The sequence below is a fragment of the Suillus discolor genome (genome assembly GCF_016758755.1).
Source record: "Suillus discolor strain FC423 chromosome Unknown F5147scaffold_48, whole genome shotgun sequence".
Taxonomy (NCBI): domain Eukaryota; kingdom Fungi; phylum Basidiomycota; class Agaricomycetes; order Boletales; family Suillaceae; genus Suillus; species Suillus discolor.
In genome coordinates, this window is record NW_024541295.1 from 15,235 (window position 1) to 34,591 (window position 19,357).

Genomic DNA, 19,357 nt, shown 5'->3' on the forward strand with positions numbered 1-19,357 from the left:
CTCGGAGTATGTATGCAGCGGTCCGAAAGCCGTATTGAATTGTTGTATCTCTGAATTCATGGGAAGTCTGGACTTCGGATGTATCTTAAAAACGAAAGACTACACTCACTGAAGCCTATGGCATTTTTCGGGGGAATATCAGTTGATAGTTGACTCGGACTCGTTGAACTCCTTCAGTATCTTGGCCGACCAGTGCAAAATAATTAGTCGATCATCACTAATGCGAGCATTGGTAGCATGCACTTGCAATTAATAGCGCGCCTAAATATAGCCGGGTAAACACTATTGCATACGCATGCGAACCCAGTCAGAAGAGCAAACTATATATGATCGTAGCGGCGCTGGCCAGGAAGCGCTAGTCCCCGACTCCAAGAAAAACGATAGATTGGCAGCAAACAATATGCATCCAAATTATTCGCCTTTGCCAGTCTATTCTGTTTTCATTTTAGACAGGTTCAGGCTGATTTTGGGCTGGATAGAGTGCAAGATACTGTCCTGTGACAGACATTCGGTAGCAAGCACGCCAAACTCACGAGCAAGAATCTGACAAAAAACACACTTGCTCCAGTATGAAATAGGTATAGCTGAATGATTCGCGAGTGTTTTTCGATGAGACTCAGAGCCTGTTGTAGAGTGTGAGTGTGCGACAGCGTGGCGTAAATAATACGCGTCTGGACGTTGGTGCGGTTCAACTTCTCTAAATAGCGAATGCCATCATCGACAGATTCCGAAATCTATGATGAAGACATCGTTTTAAAGGCTTGCGTAGCTGCTAAAGCGATAGCAAGAGATACACCAAAGACACGAAGATCATTAGCCACCGCAGGGCCATACAAGTTCAGAACTCAGCAACGGGCGAAGTGCCCCATATTCTTGTGCAAGGTGGGACAGGTGCCATCAAGAGACTCTTGAAGATCATCCGACATGAACCTGCAGCTGAGAGAATAACATCACTGACCTGGGGCAACAGAAGAAGAGGGAAAATTAGGAGCGGAGACAATGTCATGAATGCGTAGAATGATTGTCCGTTTCTGCTTGTTCTGCGGAAAGGAAATATATATGGTCTCGTCTCCCTACGGAGTAAATGGAATCTAATGGTGATGCAGATGCAGATCAGAGGAGAAACTAATTGTATAAAGAACATAAGGGCTTGCCGACCTTTCGGGATCCCGGAGATCATCACATTTGGCGCAAATTTGGCGCGCTGATCACATTTATGAGTTGATTAACAATTAGATTCGACGACGACACAGATCAGGCAGGTGTGGCCTCTATCATAACACTCTCCAGTCCATTCGCATACTGGAATTGCCCCGAGTTCTCATACTACCAATTGTCAGAGATCCTAAAAGCTTCAGAGGAAACGAGAAATAACACACCTCCCACATGTCAACAGCAATCTGACAGCTCTCCCGCACAACGCGCGGAGAATCCTCGCGTGTCATCCATTCTTTAAGATGGGGCAGCACCTCAGGTGTGGCGATTCCTCCAAGCGCCTCCGCAGCCTCGTGTCGCACCATATCGGACTCAGATGCGTCCTGCAGAACATTAAGCAGCGAGGGTACAGAGTGCGCGCTCAAGAGTTGACCGAAAACAAAGGCGATTTCGTGCCTGCAGTGCATGAGTTCAGCGTCGTGACCAAGTCAAAAATTGAAAAGAGGCGGACTTGAATAGGGCGCTGTCATCAGAGAATCCTGCTGCTAGTGCATCTACAGCTGCTGGCGTCCCGATGTTGCGGAGTGCAAACATAGCCCGATAGCGCTGGAAAAGGGGGACGGAAGTATCCAAAAGCGTGGTACGGAGGGAGACGATTGCAGATTCAGACAATCATCAGGTTTGGGTTGGCCAGAGAGAAGTTTGGAGGAGGGTGGAGCGGGGTCGATGGAGGTGTATGTCCTGTATAATTGTTGTGAATCACGCAGTGATAGACGTAGAATGGAATATCGAAACAGGACATGAAAGCTACATACGGAGTCTGATCTGAAGATTCTTTTGACGCAAGATGCTGGCGTCCCTCTTCAGAATTATCCCATTCAATTTTGGCGAGCGCGATCTCGCACGTTTCACGCACGCTCCTATTGGGATCTGCGAGGTACTTCGTGAGGACTACCTTGAAATCAGGCGATGAGATTGCGCCTATTGCTTCTGCTGCCTGTCTCGAATGCTAATTAGCATCATGATGCACTGGAGCGTACAAAAGCGGGACTGCGAAGCGGGACGATGGAGACGCTCACCTCATGCCGTACCATCGGATCCTCGTCCAGATTCTCCAGTACTGATTGAAGAACTGGGAGAGCTGAGACGAGCTTCATCTGTCCTAAGCAGTACGCAAGCTCATGCTTGAGCAGTGCCGAGTGATCGGCGAAACCTGGCAGATAAACCGTGCATCAGCGCACGCTCATTTTAGCGGGGAATCGTATATAAGGCCTTTCATGAAAAGATATGACGGTTGATGTTAGGATCAAAAGAAAAAGTATCGCACAAACAAAAATTCAGAGAGCAGATAAAATACACGTACCTTCAGAGATGATCTTAACTGCATCATCATTCTTCAAACTTTTCAACGTGAAGAGAGCTCTGAAACGATCGTGCAATGGAACAGTACCACTCGTGTTGAGGAGAGCAGCGCGTAGGGCAGAGAGCTCCCTTGGAGAAACTGCGTCCGACATCGAGGAAGATCGAGATAAAAGATAATTCGGCCCAGCGGACTTTTGATTTCATTTGCTGAACCTTGTTCTCCTACATACATATCATGCCTAAGTCAAAACGTTCGCAAATCGGCAAGTTCACACTCTTTGATGGATCGCGATGAAGGCTGATGTTGTATTCTGCTTGGATGATAGTATCTCTCACAAAAGTCGCGAAAAAGACGCGGGAGCATAAAAATCTACTCTTGGCCGAGGTTAGTTTTTGTGGAATCTGTTCTTTCCTCTGGATGCATCCTGCGGGGACAGACCCATAATTACAAACCGGTTTCTACTGCCTGGCCCCCTGCTATGCGAGTGCTAAACGTTTCTTCCCGAAGGTACAACAAAATGCCGAAAAATGGAAGTACTGCTGGTTGTTTCAAGTCGGCGCGATGCGAAATGCTCATCTAAAAACTGTGCGAAAACTATGGAAAGAGTACGTCCTCGCTTCTTTTGCTGTCTGCACCATCGACTCACGGCTTGCAGTTCTGCACGGATATTTTTTGGTCGAGGAGCGGTAATGGCCAAAGCATTGGGCACGACAGTAGAAGAAGAGCACCGAATGGGACTCCACCAACTAGCCCAGGTGAGTCACCATTTCCAAGTTCATATCAGCTTTAACAAAATATGTCAGCAAATAAAAGGCCAGGTAGGGCTGTTTTTCACAGACTCGGAACCTCAAGAAGTGACAGAGTGGTTCAACGATTTCCAACAAGCGGATTATGCGCGAACGGGAAACAAAGCTACGCGGACGGTGATACTACCTGCAGGACCTGTGATGCGGGTGCACTCTGACCCGCCTGAACCGTTCCCACATAACGAGGACCCACAGCTCCGGAAGCTGGGTCTTACGACATCGATGAAGCGGGGTGTACCGACGCTTGAAAATGCTCATCGGGTATGTGATAAAGGGAAGGTTTTGACGGGCGAGCAGGCGCAGCTACTCAAACTTCTTGGTGAAAAGATGGTGGTGTTCAAGGTTGGGTTGTTGGCAAGGTGGGACGCTGCTAGTGGGGAGGTTGTTCAAGTCGAGGGTGGATGTACGGATGTAGAACCGGAAGGTGATGAGATTGAAAATGAGGATGAGATGAGCGAGTAAGTCTCAACTGAGCGCTTTACTATGTGTACATCTCGATTTACTCGACTTGACCGCGCACGAGGATGTAAAGATTACCCTTTCAATTACGAAGACGACTGGACACGTATGTGTTTATCAAGTTCTGTCACGAAAATAATTGGCAAGATTCACTGTGCGGACGGTGCTATAGCATAACATGTATCAGTTCGATAAAAGGTTACAGGAAATGTTTCGCCTTCTCTGTGCGGCACGGCACGTGGTGATGGAGGTAGCGAAAGTCTAGAGAAAATGCCCCTAACGTGAGTCTCCTCTCCCCTTCATGATGATGGCTCCAAGTCTGACACTTTCAATGATAGAAAGTCTGTAACTGACACACCTCCCACATATGATGAGATCTCCTTGTCCGCATCACTGTTAGATTATCCAGTCACCCAGTGAGAAAACCTCACTCGAAGATATACGAATACCGCATTGTAAAATATTTTTCATGAAACCCATAGGGTACGTTCATTTTAAGTCAAAGCATACTGATTCACAATGCATCTTTCCACTGTTGGTAATGCAGATCTGACACGAAGGCCTGGGCTGTCGATGCAGAAAGCTGCTGCAACGCGTTCTTCTGGTCTTTGGACTGGCTGATGAACGAGTAAGCCCTCCCTATCTGGTTTTACAGTTGCTCTGATAACCATGTCGTTAGTACAACCATGATGGATTGCGATGGCACTCTGCATGCAAAGCTGGAGATCATATTAACATAGCGACTCCTGAGGCTTGGCACTATTACTCTCATACTCCGTTCTGGCTTATGTACTTCAACATCCTCGGCCTGTCATTCTCGCACCTGCCACTCTTGACCTCTCCACACTTCCGCAAGATGATCATCGTGCATTCTATGGTTGAAAATGGCTGCCCCGCGCTTCTCACAGTCCTCTCCTTCATTATCTGTCAGACGAGCTCTTCATAGACGTTCTCAGTAGCTATCAAGCTTTGACGGACGTTGCTGGGATGCTCGCCCTCAGCACTCCTCGTGACACATTGTTCAACTCAATTTCCAAATTTGCAATACTTTCGCGAGTAGTGAATCTTACGTTGAATCTCCAACGTTAACTTCTTTTACGGATTAGGGTTGACAGCATCTTCAGGACTTTTCGAGCGAAATCTAGCATGTCCCAAAGTGTCGGTGGTCGTGTGAGCAAGGTGATGCGCGCAAAGCTTGCTGCAGGTGTTTACGAAGTACTTGCACGGTAAGGGTAAGATGCACTATCAGGGCCAAGGGTAATAAATCATAACATGAAACAATGAAATCAACAAGATAAATACTAGAAGGCCGAGAGTCGCTAGGTTAATATGATTTCCAGCTTTGTATGCAGGGTGTGATCGCGCCTTGCTAACAACATGATCATCAGAGGGGAAAGACCGGCCAACAGAACGTGCCGTAACTTTTTGACGCCTCAGCGTTACTCTTGAAATCAGTGTGCCTTGACTTGCACGGGGTACTAGGTGGAACTTTGTCACATTATTCCCATGTTCCAGCTTGCACGCGCTGGCAGACTGTCCTGAAAAAGAGTAATTCCGGTGCACGACCGTTCTTTCGCCCTATGTAATTCCAACAAGTATGTGTGCCCTGCAAGGATTTACAAATGAGTCTCAGGAATACCGAGAGTATCCGTGCGTGTATTGTACTCGTGCAAGCAAGGAACGAGCTCGGTCTTTTTGGGTGTGACAGAGGAAGGAGTCGGAAGAGCAAGGGGTTCTGAATCTCACCTGTTGTGACCCTCAAAGGGAGGAGTAGGAGCGGAGAGTATATCGGAGAGTCGTTTCTGTCTCATAACGTCTGTCGTTCCGAGGTGTCGTCGTGTCTTGGTATCATAAAAAAGATAAGACGGTCTCAGTCGGCGAGGATAGTCTGAATCCCGGTGAAGTCGTCGCTGGTAGGCTGAAGTCATCACTCGAAGGCTGATGATCGAGAGGATCAGTAGCGACCCCTTGAGACTCATTAGTCGAAGACTGATGGGCCAAAATGAAATGCGTACCTGGCGGAGTGTGGTTGCTGTCAAGGAACGTTTTGGATTGAGTGTTGGTGGGATGCTATTGGTCGATAAATATGACGTCGGTCTGCTGTGTCGGCTATGTAAGAACGAGTCTAGTATTAATTCAAACATCCAAAATGCTGGCTCCATTTCCTGTATACCTCAAATCTACTGCGGCTTCAACGTCGGTCTCGACGATGGCGACGACGGCGACGAAGATGGACGACAGTAGTGATAATTTATCCGATATTATTGATCTCTTTCCGTTTTCTATTTCTTCAACTTATGAACCACTGCCACCAAGGCCACCAAAGAATCCGGAAAGGTTGAAGAGGGAATTTGTACCAGTGAGGTCCAATTTGACTGATTGTAATGTACTCTAACCAAAGCTTGAATTTGTCTAGTTTATACATAGAAGAACACCACCTCGTTATCCACCACCCACTTCCCCTCTTCCTCCATTACCACCGGATCCAATAATGTATCCAGCCCCGGGTGGTCTCTCTCCATGGAGTACACCATCATACCCATCAAAATCAATACCAACTGTAACTACTACACCTCAATCAGATTTCATTCTACGCGGCCCCGTCGGTGCACGTGCAGCTTCAGCCGCTCTTCCATCCAAAGTACGTCTGCCGCGTATAACCCCATCACTCATCCTTATTCATAATCACAGATACCCAACTCACCCACACTAGATGACAACAAACCATCTTCCGATCCTGCACTCGCACTCAATGTACATGGCGGCATCGACACCTCGCGTAGGCTCCACCACCGTTTTAGGCGTTATCAAGTCCCTTATCCCAGGAATTATGAACGAAAGGTTGTAGATCTGTACGTCCCTGTATTCTTCCCTGATCTCAACTCACATCTATCCAGAGACGCCATCGATACCCTCTTGACCCGTCAAATGAGCGGCGGTTCCTTGACCTGGCATGCATTCCCCAAATCCTGGAACGAACCATCCGCACAGGGTCCCCTCAAGAGAATATTGGATCTGGGCTGCGGGGATGGCGTGTGGGTAATCGAAGCTGCCAAGTACTGGAAGGGCTGTCAAGTCGTCGGTCAGTCCTATCCGAGCTACCCCTTTTGAGGAGCGCTGACCACTTGCAGGCCTTGATATCGTACCTCTCCACCCGGACCTTGCCCGTCTCTCCAGAAAAAAGGATCTCCTCAACAGAGTAAGCTGGATCCAAGCAAATTTGTAAGTCCACCCACCTAGTCCTTATCCCGCTCTCATCCTTGACTCGCACAGCCTCGAAGGCCTTCCATTCCCAAACGAATCCTTCGATTTCGTACACGTAAAGCGTATCGCTCGAGGCGTACCAGAGGACAAGGTACGTCTGCCTTTCCTCCATCGTATTATGCTAACATCGAATAGTGGGACGATCTCTTCGAAGAAATCACTCGCGTGATGAAACCAGGCGCAGCATTCGAAGTCGTCGAAGAAGACCTGACCTTCCCGGGGTCAGATGGGGAAGGCAGCGAAGTTGGGACCCTGAGAAGTAAAGGAAGCAACATTTCCATGTCCACCTCTAGTCTAAGCCCCGGGACCGGATCAGGGAGGAGCAGCGCAGTCGGGAGCACGAGCAGTTCATCGAGCTCTCCCGGTTCAGCTACCACCCCTGACTCTATATCCTCCATCGCTGTCAACGCCCACTCCCATCGTGATGACCTTTCCAAACAATACCCAATTATATCCATCTCCCTCCCTCCTGACAACCTCTCCGTGCCTTCGACATACCCGTTCATCCATCGTTCGCTATCCGTTCGCCAGCCTCCCTCTGTCGATAGGTCGCACGAGCTGAGGAGGCCGAGGACAGCTACTACACCTCCGAGCCACTTCTCGCAATCGTTCCGCTCCTCGCAATCGTTCCCCCCGAACCCCTCACAGCAAATCCTTTCGAACTCCTCTTCGCAGAGCACGTTCCTTTCTTTCTCCTCAGACAACAGCACACCAACGCCAAGCACCATGAACAAAGTCTCAACGCTTTCACTGACCCCCCCACCCCCCGCCATCCCAGAAATCTAACAAGGCTGCGCAGGCTGTGTTGATGGAGCCTGCCTTTACTCCGTTTTTCGTCAGTGTAGGTTCTAAAACTGGGTCTGGGTCTGGTTCTGCTTCCATCAATGGTTCCATTGCTGGTTCCGGCTCGGGCTCTGCTGTCTCTCTTTACCCCCAGCATTGCCGGAACCAGTACATCAGGCTCAGGTTCACCCCCAGCACAAAAAAAGAATAAAGCAGCGCAGGCAGTGCTGATGGAACCTAATGCTGCCTTTTTTTTGCCGCAGAATAAGAGCCGGGTTTCGTTGATGGGAGAGAGCTCTAGCTCTAGTTCGAGTTCGAGTCAATCCGGGAAGGAGAGCGGCAAGGGACGGAGCAGAGGCTCCTTGGGGAGTCGAATGACCGGCTTGGGGCTATTCGGTGTCAGGACGAGTCCTAGTGCAACTGTTGGAAGTCCGAGTGCAAGTTCGAGGGTGTTGGAGGAAGAGTCGGGTGAGGGAACGGGTCATTTGGATGTACAGTTTCCTGTTAGTACGCCGCCGGATTTGCGGGGTGCGGCGCTTGAGCTGGGGAGCGTTGTACCACTGACACCGCCACTACCACTGGATTCGCGAAGTGTCGCACTGCTGGACGTCATCCCGCTGGATCCACGAGACCATACGGTCCTCGAGACGATCTACAATGAGATGCACGCGGATCGGTTCATTAACCTTTCTCCGTTGAGTTTGTTGGCTAATACGGTGGGGTTGTGGTTCAAAGGTGAGTGCTTGTCGTTCATTTCATCATTTTTGGGCGTGGCAGATGATGGTGGGCGGTGGAATCATGAAGGGTGTCCCACTCCAACTCGGGTGGTGCCTATATAGTCCAAAACTGTTCACCCCGCTTACAACATATCTTCTACTTCTCTGCAAGCGATGTCAGAGTTAGAACTGACTTGCATGCGTGTAGATGTTCGGACGCACCCGCCGATCCTGTTGCGTTTCCCACCGCCGAGGGAACCTGAGGGCTCAAATACGCTATCGGTATCAAATATGGGTTCTTCCAGCCTTGGGTCTGGCGTTGGTGCCGACAGGAATACTTACTCGAAGACCACGATCATCTCACTGGATGGTTTGAGTAACGGCGCATCGCCCTACGCCTCCCTCGATTGCGCAATCTCTATCCAACGACAGACGCAAATGCGGGCTCTGCCGAACCCCGCGTTAGATGTCGACCTAAAGTTTTTGAATCTCCATCTAGCACTGCGCGTGAAAGAGATCGTAGCATGCGCAGAAGCGATGTGGGAGTGGGTAAGCGAGTTTCAGAGAGGCATGGGGAGGACGGATGGGGTGTATGGCAAAATCATTGGGTTGACGAGGTCGCAGTTTGATGAGCTGTTGTTGAGGTTTGAGCTGTGAGTACTCTTTCTCTCTTTTTTTTCTTCCTGTGTGGATGTGTGGATTTGAGTTTGTTGTTCGGTACCAATGCCGTTGATCACTTCTCGGAAACCTGATGGTGAGACCTTGGAGGTGGCGTGGAATCGCCTTTTTTTACTAGCTTCGCGGGGGCACAGCAGCTGGATGATACGCGTTTAGAACATTCAGTCTACGTGCTCCCAATAGGGGCATTGTTTCCAAACGGGGCAAAGTCTAGGGATGAGATAGTGTTTCAATTCAAACCCTTACTTCTTCTTCTGATCACCTGAACCAATGGTTTCTGATTTCGTCTTTGCGATAACATGATCTAATCGACTTTTGTTGTTACAGGGATATGAGGGAGCACATGGGTCTCGGATCTGTGCTCGAGGACCGGTTCAATTGGAGTATGATATCGGGTCCGACACCGCAGGAGAAGCGCTCGTTTGACACTGCGTGCGAGAAATGGGAGGCGTATCGGAGGGTTGGAGGTGGGAGTGGTGATCGAACTCCTTGCGCCGTCGGTGTCGCCGCTCCAGACCCCGCTACGCGTCTGAGCCGCTCATTACGAGTCTTCGTCGCATGGAAGCCTACAGCATGATGATCATGATCAGCGCTTCTTGCAGCCGGATCTTATGCAAGTTGCATGTGACCATGAGGCGTGTGGCGAAGCGCCTCGTTTCAGAGTTTGAACCTATTTTTCTTAATATGGGTTGTTCAAGGTTCCGTGCCGTTAGGCCCTTCCTTGTCTTTTTTTTTGGATTATACCCTCAGGAATGATTCCTTGCAACTTGGGCTTCCATTCATTGCTGTATTGGGATATTAGGGAGCAGAGGGGGGGATAAGGATTTTCTTTTTTTGGGGGTGAAGGTATCGTAATTTCCTGGTGGCGTTCTCGTTGTCCTCGGCTTGTTCAAGGGGAAGGGGAAAAACCTTGTTCGCCAGCCTGAGTCATTCCGCATATCGTGATTCATATTCTTGGGTCTCAGATATGTCGCCGACTAGTCATTTCCGCTCTCATCATCCCCGCACTTCCCCTCTACCTCCGAAGTTGTATCATTAATCGTGCATGTTTCTGGACGCATGTCCTGTATACCATTTCTAGGTGCTCCAACTAGCCATCTCGGCACCGCTGTAGGTGACACACGTTGCATAATTTTATTAAAGCTATTTATTCCATGCATAGGGCTTGTTGTATGTATGCCTTTTATTTACGTGGCTGTCATGCCTAGCGTAGTTGTCATGCGATGAGATTGGTTAGCTGTTATCTTCTAGGCGCTCCAGTGACGGACGGGCTGTCCTTTCGGCTTTTCGGATTGACTCAGGTACCATCCAGCATGGAAACGGGTAAGGAATAAACGAATTTCATTGGCTGAACTACGTAACCGGGAATGTTGGTTTACATGATAAGGGTCTTTCCATAGAACGCATGTGATTATTGGAGCTACTAGTAGGTCTTGATAACCGGGCGACTCGCACGGTCGTGACGACACCACAAGGCACGTTTTCATTGAAACAGATGTCCTAAGCTTAAGTTTGGGATGAACGCTGTCAGTCCAACGTGAGTGATGGGTCAGGCGAGGGAGCGATCGATTATGGAGCGAGATCCGAGTAGCATTACGAGCCCTTCCCGTTGACGTCGCCAGTGAGATCGTGAAGGGGTGGAGTAACGTCTGCAGCGCTGTCGGAACGTTCGAGTCAGTCCATGGAGCTCGACCAACTCGGGTCAATCACCAACTTCCATTTCTGAGAAAGAAATAGACTCCGCGACGACGACGACTCGTCCAGAGGGTCGATCGGAACAAGAAAGGAAACGATCGCGTGCGACAATGAGCATGGACAGAAATGTACATGCCGCTCCCGTTTCGTTGAACAGTTCACGTTTGGTCTCAAAGCCGCGGGTTTTTTTGGTCTTGTAAAACAATCACTGCCTTTGTTGAACTGGTAATAGCACAGATGCGAGTCGTGTATGGACGGACAGAAACGAGTACGAGCACTTTTGACGCCAACCACATGATAACATCCAAAATACTGAATGAGGTTTGAAGAAAGAAATATGGATAAGACCAAGTCAGGGGAAACAATGGGAAATGACCAGGCGGATTCATCAATTATTTGTACAAATTCAGCCAAAATAGCTGTGAGTAACTAACAGCGAAGAAGCTGAAGACGAAGAAGTAGAAGCATGCAGAGAAGTGAGTAAAGCATAAAACAACCCAGTTTGGACGGACAAGAAAGCTTATCATGCATGAAAGTAAGCACACGTCATTATTCGTATCATCATCTGCGGCCATAATGACCACCCTGACTAACTGGCGGGGGCGGGGCCCAATGCGAGTGCTGCGCGGCAGCAGCGGCCAGTCCACCTAAAGGTTGACCGCCCTGGCCTCCAGGGCCACCAGGTCCAGGGTATGAATAAGTACCTGGAGGAGGCAAGCCCATGTGGCCCCCGTACATTCCAGGGTCTGTTGGGCTTCCACCATGTCCACCACCAGGTGCATGGTGACCATGATGTTGGGCATGAGTACCGTATCCTCCAGTCGGGGATGTTCCGTACTGAGGAGATTGAGGCACTTGAGAATGTTGTTGTTGTGGACTCGTCGGAGAGCCAAGTGATATTTGTGGCGGAGGCGGTGCCTGCGGCTGTTGATGTTGAGAGGCAGCTGGGATAGAAAGCGGCGGAGGGATAGTGCTATTTGGGGTTTGCGGCGATCCAGGGCCGGCACGACCAGGTCCAGTGCCAGTTGTTGACGGACGCCGACGACGCTTGTCTCCGGCTGCGGCTGCGCGATTACCGCGAGCAGCCTCTTCGTCAGCTTCATCGTCACCGTCCTCCTTCGTGGCGCTTTGAGGGCCACCAACAGGACCACCTGGAATTGCAAGGCCTCCAGGAAGGTTAGTGCTTCCAGGGCCGGGCAAAGACATGGGGCCAGACGCACGACCTATAGGCGTACCGACTGGCATTGAAGAAGGCAGCGAACCATGTGGGGCATTGAGACATGCTTGAATGAGATTCTTGCCCTCTGGTTGAGTGACGAGAGGTTGAAGCTTTGAGGTTGTAAAGGTGTAAACGAGACCTGTTTCTGATACAACGAGTAAAAGGACTTGAGTGCCTGTGAGTGTAGAAAGCTCGTATGCCTAATGATTCGGTTAGATAAGCGAAGTAGTATTTTGATGAAATAAACCTTTTTCATGATGCCTGCGAAAGTGTAAGAACATATTGAGGAAAAGTACAGAGAGGGCAAAGGAAGTCGATCGCGTACCAGCTTTCCTTTTGGAGAATGTTATGTGACGTCTCGATTTATCTTGAATAAATTCGATCTTAATCTTTCGCCTTCCTGCCTTCTTGTCCGACTTGGGTTTCTCCTCCTCATCATCGTCGTCTCCACCACTCTCAGCAGCATCCTGATCATGAATGAAACCGTCTTCTGGTACGCCTGGTTGTTGTACTGGTTGTGGAAGATGTTGGTGAGGTTGTTGATTAGCAGGTGGCGGTGGTTGCTGTTGAGGATCCGCAATGACGGGATTTGCGAGATTGAGGTCCGTGCGTTGGCGCTTACGCATTGTTGGAGAGGAGGCGGCGGGGTCGTCTTGAATGCTCTGACCGGAAAGGGAAGGTTGTTGGCTGTGATGAGCCGCGGCGTTGGAATACGGATAAGATGGCGAGTTAGTGGTAGTGGAAGTAGGTTGACGGCGATAGGCCATATGGGTTGTTCACCCTACGACGACGATGAAGAGAACGCGTTGAAATAAAAGATAAGTTGAACGTTGAACGCGACTTGGAGGATGTTAGTGTCAGTGCGGACGGCGTCCTTAAAAGGAATCGCTGAAGTTGGAAGGAGGTGGAAAAGGGAGGGAGTTGTCAACGGGGCGTGTGTTGTCTCAGTCTGGACGATCAAAAAAAGACTGTCCTTGTGGTCATTTATTTGGTCATAATCGGAGTATCAGATGCCCGCCAGGCACACCGCGGTAATCCCCGCCGACTACTTACAGCAATACTTCCGCAGCTATCGCTCCCACGATACCCGCTTCCGTAATTATTTCACTTTCCATTTGGAATTACTATCCCTTTTATAGAAATGATTACCTCGTGGCAATCTCAAACTTATCCATTTTAGTAAAACATGACAAACCTCGTGTCACCAAATTGAGTCTCCGCATCATCCAATCATAACAACTCTGACGTGACAACCAAAAACAACTTTTGATTATAATAAATATACAACAGTCCAAACGCAAGTATACCATCAATCACGAGCTCATGCTCCTGTGGCGCTTAGCGCGCTCTTGTCCTTTCCCCTGTACAATTTTGACATTCGAAAGTTCTGGACATTTGGTCTCTTTACGTTTCCCGGTCTTCATCATCATCATTATCCAAGGGCCGGGCCGCATTGTCGGTCACATACTGATGGTTGGAACGTGTCAAGACGTTGTTGATGGAACGACCGGGATGCCAAGTCCTGATAGTGCGCTTGTGACGCACTCGTCAATATTTCTGGCCTTGCTACCGAGCCGGACCCGTTCAAGGGCTATTTCGATAGCTCGTACGTCGCACCGACTACGCCAAGGTTGCGGCAATATTCCGTGCACGTACGCCGCTACGTCTGCATCTAGTGTAATGAGTAAATACAACACGTATCCACAACGAACAATCCATCAGTCAGTCCAAATCTAAATACATAAAGCATACGTACCACTCGGCTCGCTCACGAGTCGGCTCAGGTGCAAATCGTTACAGTCCTTGTCACGACAAACACCCCCACCAGGGACTTCGTACTGACATACCCGAATACCCGAGTCGCTAGCACTGACTTGTCCAAGGGCGCGCTGCAAGCTTGCAAGCTTCAATGGCTTGAGATCTGGAACAAAAACAGTCGAACATGAATGAGATAATGATGGTGCACAGTAGATAAGCGAAGTGCGTGATGAGGGTGATGATAAATTAGGTGCATGGCTCGCACTGGCTTGCGATGACGATCTGGATGAATGAGTGGCAGTTCGCCGAGGATCTTGACAAGAATCGGCATCAAGAGGCGTTGTACGTAATTGGGATAGAAGTAGAGGGTAGGTCGAGAATGGCGAATCGTAATACGGAAAGCTCGTTTGAGAACCTTGCAATTCCTTCTTCGGAACCTGGCATGCCACGCCACCCCCGACGTCAGCATAGATAGGCCTAAATAGGCCTCGCAGCCTCGATTATCGAATAGATCGAGACGCACCTCTGACGACGATAGGCCATCAAACACGCCAGCAGTTTGATGAAACGTTGCGCTTAAAGATTCCTATATCCGATTCCGGAATCACAAATGGAGAAAGGAAACAGAAAATTAGAGTCAGTACATAAAACACACTCAAATGAAAAGAGAGAAAGGTTCTTGCCCATTTTTCGGAATGTGCTTCCTCTGTCAGCGCTGCAAAAAGCAAACAAGGTATTAATGTAACGAATAGATGGGAACGATGAGGTCAGCGCGACCGCGGAGAAGTGAGGACATGCTTAACCAAGGCAATGAGTTACGAACCTTGGTCTTCGTCGACGGCACTATCATTAGTGATTGGCTCGAATCCTACACCCCCTGAGTAGACCCAAGTAGTAATGGCGAGGATCAAAAATGAAAAGAGTGACCAGAAAAGGGAAAGGAATGAACAGCAAAGGTACGACAAAATGAAGTATAAAAAAAAATATAACAGTCAAGACCCAGAGGGGGGGACAAACAAAGAGATATATCAGCCGGCTGTCGGACTGGTGAAGAACCAGGAAGAACCCATGGTGTGCTTGGCTGAGGTTATTTCGCTGCTGGTGTTAACAGCAGCTTCCTCAGCGGAAATGACTACATGAATATCGGCGCTTTCTTGGACTGCCGTCGGTTCAGTGTGATCTGCAGACCCACATGAGCACCACGTATCGCGTTGTGAGAAAAGGAAAGGGAGTAGAGATCAAGGGTAAACACAGTCTATACTCAAAAATAGATCGCAGTTGAAATGCAATGCAATGAGATCAATGCCACGACATGACAACGTTATACGAAGACGACACAGGCACAGGGCGATGAAGACCAAAGCGAACCTTGCGTATCTGCCATAACGGCATCTTCAGCGTCTTCAGACGACTGTGTACCCCCAACATCGCCATTATGAAGGGGCGTGGCGGCGTCCTCCTGGTTGATGGGCGCTCCAGAGCCACCTGCCGATTTAACCACGGCAATCGAAGGAGGTACAGCAGGATCAGCTGTGAGAGGCCCTGCGGCTGCAGGTTGGATTACCGGCGTCGTTTTGCCCGACATCTGAAACATTGGTAAATCATCTTACGAAGTCAAGCCAGCACAAAGGGAACACACAGCGGCAAGTTTTTTCTGCCGAAGCTCTTCTCGCTGAGCAATCATTTGGCGCATCCTTTTGATCTCCTCCTCTTTCTCTACAAGAGCAGCAGGCGACATACCCGGAGCATTAGAGTTGATTGGATGCAAATTCAAGGGAGTCGAACGCCCCTCGCCATTAGCGAAACTATTGGACGAAATTGGCGTCCCATGTCCACTAAACCGTGGGGGACGCGCGAAGACCATCGGTGAGTATGATGATGGACCGTCATGTGGACCGGTATCACCAGTCCCTTCGCCATCTCCATCATCCTCGCTATCGCTCAGTTCGATGACACATCGTCGCATGCCACTCACTCCCGCAAAACTCCCTGTGTTCCGTCGAAGTAGATTAGGGTGCGTATAGCCATTATTCGAATAACCGTTGCCAGAAGAAGCTCTGGAAGTACCAGGACCGTGGTCAAAATCAACGAAGTCTGCAGCGACTGGTCGCTTGGTGCCCCTTCGTTGTACGCCATCGGTGTCATAACCTGAAGTAGCGGATGCGGGTACTGGAGTGGAATTAGAGTAATCAGCCGGCGCGGTGCATGAAGATGCGCCAGAATACGTATCCGAGGATGGTGCAGTGGAATTGCCGGACAAAGGTGGAGTATCAGTCACCGGCGAAATAGTACCGCCTACTCCAGATGTTTCTGAGTCAGCTGAATACAAACCAGATGGCGCCATAGAAGAGGCCGATTGCGGTGTGACAAGACCAAGGAACGCCTTATCAACTTCCATGTTTCCAGGGCTGGAGTACCGTGCCGGGCGCAAGGATGGAGATTTACTACCGTTTTCTGCGATTTCACTGTCCACAGCAGGAATGCTCTTCAAAAAATCTTCGACAGTCTCAGTTGGAGCAACATAGGACATTTCAACGTCCCTGTCTCTCGAAGATGAACCGCCAGGGGAATTAGACTGCTTGGCCTTGCGAGAAGCGAAAACAGCTTTTCGAGCAAGTAGCTCTTGTCGTCGTTGTTGTTCGATCATGTGAAGAGAATGAGAAGATGACGAGTCGACTGCTGATGGGGATGTGGGTTCCACCTTCACGTCAGTGGGCTCACCACCTGACGATATACGGAGGCCAAGACGAGTAGCGAGTCTGCCACGTGAGTGATCAGAAGCACCCGAAACTGGGCTAGTCAACTCTTTGTGAGAAGGAATTGTTGGTGGCGGGGGCATCGCTGATGAGGAGGAACGAATTGATTGGGAAGGTGAAGCAGGAATGGAGCACATCATTTCAGGGGTAGGGTATGGAATGAGACCATTGGTATCCAAATTTGTAGGCATCCGCAAATTAAGTTCGGTGAAAACATAGAATACGACGTGACGGCTAAGGCCACAATCGACGAGGTACTCAGGGGGAACACCCCATCCAAGTAGATCCAAGACGATGTCTTTTGCGGTATTATACTGATCTTCGGTCACTGTATTATATAAGAATAAAAATGATTAGCTAACGTCTTCAATAAAAAGCTAATACGAACTGGCCAGCCCTGGCCTGACATGATCTGGGTCAAGTCTATACGTAGGTGTCTCAAGAACAAATGGTTGCAGGAAAGCTGGTGGCGGTGACTGGTAGATTTCTGATCCGAAGGCAGGATTTGAAGTGAAGGGTGATTCGAGGCGAGGTGAAGGCCTATGCCTATTATTTGACTCGACTGGAGAGGTAGAGACAAGTTTGGAAGCGACGGTGTCCTTCGAGGAAGTTTCGAGCCTCCGAAATTTTGGAGGCGGGGAGGTAGGCCTTGGCGGTGGGGCGGCTTCTTCCGTATCGCTGATTTCACCTTCCTCTCGGATCTGACCATCTTCAATTTCTGATATCGGTTTATGAATCTCCTCTGATGTCGATGGAGCCCTTGTTTCTGTCGCAGGAAAATTTGCAGAAGGCGTTGAGGATGTAGCAGTATCTTCTTGACCGTAATCTAAGTGTAGAGTCTGCTCGACCAGAGGACGTTGAGGTATTACTGGCGGTTGCTCGACAGTAACTTTGCGGCGCTTTCTTGAAAGCAAAGCGGCTGCGCGCAATGACTGGGCGGGATCAACTGAGTCAAGATCCTGCGGTGGTGGATTGTCGATATCCATAATAGTGCGACTTGGACCTGCGAAAGAAGCTAAAAGACCAGCGATTTCCTGTTTGCTGATTGCAGTAAGAAGACACTGCAAGTTTGAGAAAAGGTGCAAGCGTAATTGATGGGAATGTAGGTGCAAGGGGACCAAAACCCACAACTTTCGGGTGTTTTGCTGACGTGAGCCGACACACAACGCACGGACCCCCACATTCTTTTCTTAGAGCTCAAATCCACAATATACCATCGTAACGGCGCGGGAGCCAGTTCCCGACTTACTTATTGCTGGCATGTTCTGTGTCCCTCGGATTGAATGAAAATTGTAAGACTAGTCTTTTTATTTCGTTTTGCATTGGTAAATGACTGTGATGGCAGGGACATTGTTTTAGTGTCAATATGACAGGTGGACTGCAACAAGTCATAGCCAAGTAGTAAGCATGAGCAACCAGTTACACAACAGTTACGGGTTCAAAACCTGCTCGGCAACCTTTTTTTATGCCTCGCCAATCAAAATAGATCATGTGACCTAGCTACTTTAGTATAGAAGATATTTCGACGTTCTTGCTTCATGCCTCTCGACGGACAAAGCTACTTGGCATCGTACGGATGGTCAGGCAAAGGCACAGGCCTTCGCACGGGCGCTATCGACAGGCCCCTTGCTATCCCCAAAAAACGAAACCTCGCCGGCGTAGGCAAGGACCGTGATGAGGCATTCCCCTTCTGGGACCAGTGCGTTCTGTCCCGTTCAAATTCTCCAATATCTCATCTATTCGAAGCCTATATTCAGCTGCCACAAAAGCTATCACCATCAAGATAGCAGATGATGATGAGGACGACGAGGACGATGACGATGACGATCAAAACGAGGTCTGCACTTGCATTTCATACTGCGCCATCACTCACTCGCCGTACGATTAGGATTCATTAAGGTCCACGACCCTTCAACTAAAACGAACCACGACAGGCATCATCTCGAATAGAAGACCGTTGTCGGGTACCCCTGCATCCGGAATAACTACCCCAGACTCAGACATCTACCCACGCATCTCCGTAATGACCATTGCGAAACGCGAGGCTGCAAGAAAAGGCTTATACTCTCGATTTTTCCGTGGGCCAACATTGGCCCCTGATGATCCTAGCAATTTGTCATCATCCCCTGCCCCGTCCCCCCTGCATTCTACCGATTCAACTCCCGAAAGAGATATTGCTCCTCAGACTGACGTCCCAAGCAGGAAGCAAAGTACAAAGCGAAAATCGTCAGAGCTGCTCGAGACTCGAGAGCAACGGAAAGAAAGAAAAAGACTGAAGCGGGAGAAAAAAGAGAAGAGAGCAGCAGAAACTAGGAAAGAAAAGTCCGTACTACATGGTTTCGAGACGAAGGACGAGCGTAGGGCGCGGAAGGAAGCCAAGAGGGCTATGAAAACATTGGAGGCAAATTCTCCTGATATTGCAGAATGTGGAAAACCCCCTGCAGCTGGGGATGTGGTCTTTACGAGCCTCGATCAGCCTCCATCACAGGGGCAATGTGAGAGAACCATAAATGCTTCTCAGGTTGACGACTCTGCAGCCGAGGACAACATAGATACAAAGAAGAAGAAGAAGAAGAGAGAAAAGAAAGATCCTTAATTTAGCATTTCGTCCGCCACTGTAGGTTTATGCCATTGCATTGACATTCGGGTATTTCTCGTAAAGATATCAAACACTACCACACGGTTCCAATGATACAAACCAAGCT

General features: G+C 49.2%; 8 protein-coding genes across 8 annotated transcripts; 4 read left to right on the forward strand and 4 right to left on the reverse strand.

The window, feature by feature from the left end:
* Window positions 1–759: 759 nt before the first annotated feature.
* F5147DRAFT_291325 (uncharacterized protein) lies at window positions 760–1,292 on the reverse strand. The gene is made up of 2 exons (XM_041429061.1): window positions 959–1,292; window positions 760–907 (listed from the first exon to the last, which is right to left on the reverse strand). Exons 1-2 carry the CDS (start codon window positions 1,178–1,180, stop codon window positions 839–841), a joined length of 291 nt encoding a protein of 96 aa, XP_041290059.1. The 5' UTR covers window positions 1,181–1,292; the 3' UTR covers window positions 760–838.
* Window positions 760–2,669, reverse strand: F5147DRAFT_810346 (ARM repeat-containing protein; the record flags this gene model as incomplete). Its single annotated transcript, XM_041443439.1, has 7 exons — window positions 760–1,326; window positions 1,380–1,611; window positions 1,667–1,761; window positions 1,800–1,896; window positions 1,971–2,152; window positions 2,235–2,368; window positions 2,519–2,669. The coding sequence occupies 7 exons, from the start codon at window positions 2,667–2,669 to the stop codon at window positions 1,255–1,257; spliced, it is 963 nt and encodes a 320-aa protein (XP_041290058.1). The 3' UTR covers window positions 760–1,254.
* A 60-nt stretch (window positions 2,670–2,729) lies between these two features.
* On the forward strand, window positions 2,730–4,186 carry F5147DRAFT_707531 (ribosomal protein L10-domain-containing protein). Its single transcript, XM_041438068.1, has 7 exons — window positions 2,730–2,780; window positions 2,844–2,902; window positions 3,026–3,123; window positions 3,174–3,273; window positions 3,322–3,782; window positions 3,848–4,064; window positions 4,122–4,186. Exons 1-6 carry the CDS (start codon window positions 2,753–2,755, stop codon window positions 3,852–3,854), a joined length of 753 nt encoding a protein of 250 aa, XP_041290060.1. The 5' UTR covers window positions 2,730–2,752; the 3' UTR covers window positions 3,855–4,064; window positions 4,122–4,186.
* A 2,730-nt stretch (window positions 4,187–6,916) lies between these two features.
* On the forward strand, window positions 6,917–7,239 carry F5147DRAFT_540241 (uncharacterized protein; the record flags this gene model as incomplete). The annotated part of the gene is made up of 3 exons (XM_041430217.1): window positions 6,917–7,005; window positions 7,057–7,138; window positions 7,183–7,239. Coding segments are annotated over 3 exons (228 nt in total), but the record flags the coding sequence as incomplete, so codon positions are not given.
* A 221-nt stretch (window positions 7,240–7,460) lies between these two features.
* Window positions 7,461–9,379, forward strand: F5147DRAFT_291407 (uncharacterized protein). Its single transcript, XM_041429062.1, has 2 exons — window positions 7,461–8,565; window positions 8,755–9,379. Exons 1-2 carry the CDS (start codon window positions 7,932–7,934, stop codon window positions 9,201–9,203), a joined length of 1,083 nt encoding a protein of 360 aa, XP_041290062.1. The 5' UTR covers window positions 7,461–7,931; the 3' UTR covers window positions 9,204–9,379.
* Window positions 9,380–11,102: 1,723 nt separating this feature from the next.
* F5147DRAFT_707547 (SRF-TF-domain-containing protein) lies at window positions 11,103–13,177 on the reverse strand. Its single transcript, XM_041438069.1, has 3 exons — window positions 12,464–13,177; window positions 12,386–12,399; window positions 11,103–12,338 (listed from the first exon to the last, which is right to left on the reverse strand). Exons 1-3 carry the CDS (start codon window positions 12,903–12,905, stop codon window positions 11,481–11,483), a joined length of 1,314 nt encoding a protein of 437 aa, XP_041290063.1. The 5' UTR covers window positions 12,906–13,177; the 3' UTR covers window positions 11,103–11,480.
* A 2,325-nt stretch (window positions 13,178–15,502) lies between these two features.
* On the reverse strand, window positions 15,503–17,638 carry F5147DRAFT_581250 (uncharacterized protein; the record flags this gene model as incomplete). Its single annotated transcript, XM_041431592.1, has 2 exons — window positions 15,503–16,980; window positions 17,041–17,638. 2 exons carry the CDS (start codon window positions 17,636–17,638, stop codon window positions 15,503–15,505), a joined length of 2,076 nt encoding a protein of 691 aa, XP_041290064.1.
* Window positions 17,639–18,190: 552 nt separating this feature from the next.
* F5147DRAFT_762520 (uncharacterized protein) lies at window positions 18,191–19,340 on the forward strand (the record flags this gene model as incomplete). The annotated part of the gene is made up of 3 exons (XM_041440590.1): window positions 18,191–18,351; window positions 18,399–18,489; window positions 18,541–19,340. 3 exons carry the CDS (start codon window positions 18,191–18,193, stop codon window positions 19,246–19,248), a joined length of 960 nt encoding a protein of 319 aa, XP_041290065.1. The 3' UTR covers window positions 19,249–19,340.
* Window positions 19,341–19,357: the final 17 nt, after the last annotated feature.

Bases quoted from the DNA above. Each gene is read 5' to 3' on its own strand.
- F5147DRAFT_291325 (XM_041429061.1), bottom strand. From the start codon at position 1,180: ATGATCTCCGGGATCCCGAAAGGTCGGCAAGCCCTTATGTTCTTTATA. The intron at 908-958 runs GTCAGTGATGTT...ATGATCTTCAAG, and splicing joins CTCTTCTTCTGTTGCCCCAG to AGTCTCTTGATGGCACCTGT.
- F5147DRAFT_707531 (XM_041438068.1), top strand. From the start codon at position 2,753: ATGCCTAAGTCAAAACGTTCGCAAATCG. The intron at 2,781-2,843 runs GCAAGTTCACAC...CTTGGATGATAG, and splicing joins GTCAAAACGTTCGCAAATCG to TATCTCTCACAAAAGTCGCG. The intron at 3,124-3,173 runs GTACGTCCTCGC...CACGGCTTGCAG, and splicing joins GTGCGAAAACTATGGAAAGA to TTCTGCACGGATATTTTTTG.
- F5147DRAFT_291407 (XM_041429062.1), top strand. From the start codon at position 7,932: ATGGTTCCATTGCTGGTTCCGGCTCGGGCTCTGCTGTCTCTCTTTACC. The intron at 8,566-8,754 runs GTGAGTGCTTGT...GCATGCGTGTAG, and splicing joins GGTGGGGTTGTGGTTCAAAG to ATGTTCGGACGCACCCGCCG.
- F5147DRAFT_707547 (XM_041438069.1), bottom strand. From the start codon at position 12,905: ATGGCCTATCGCCGTCAACCTACTTCCACTACCACTAACTCGCCATCT.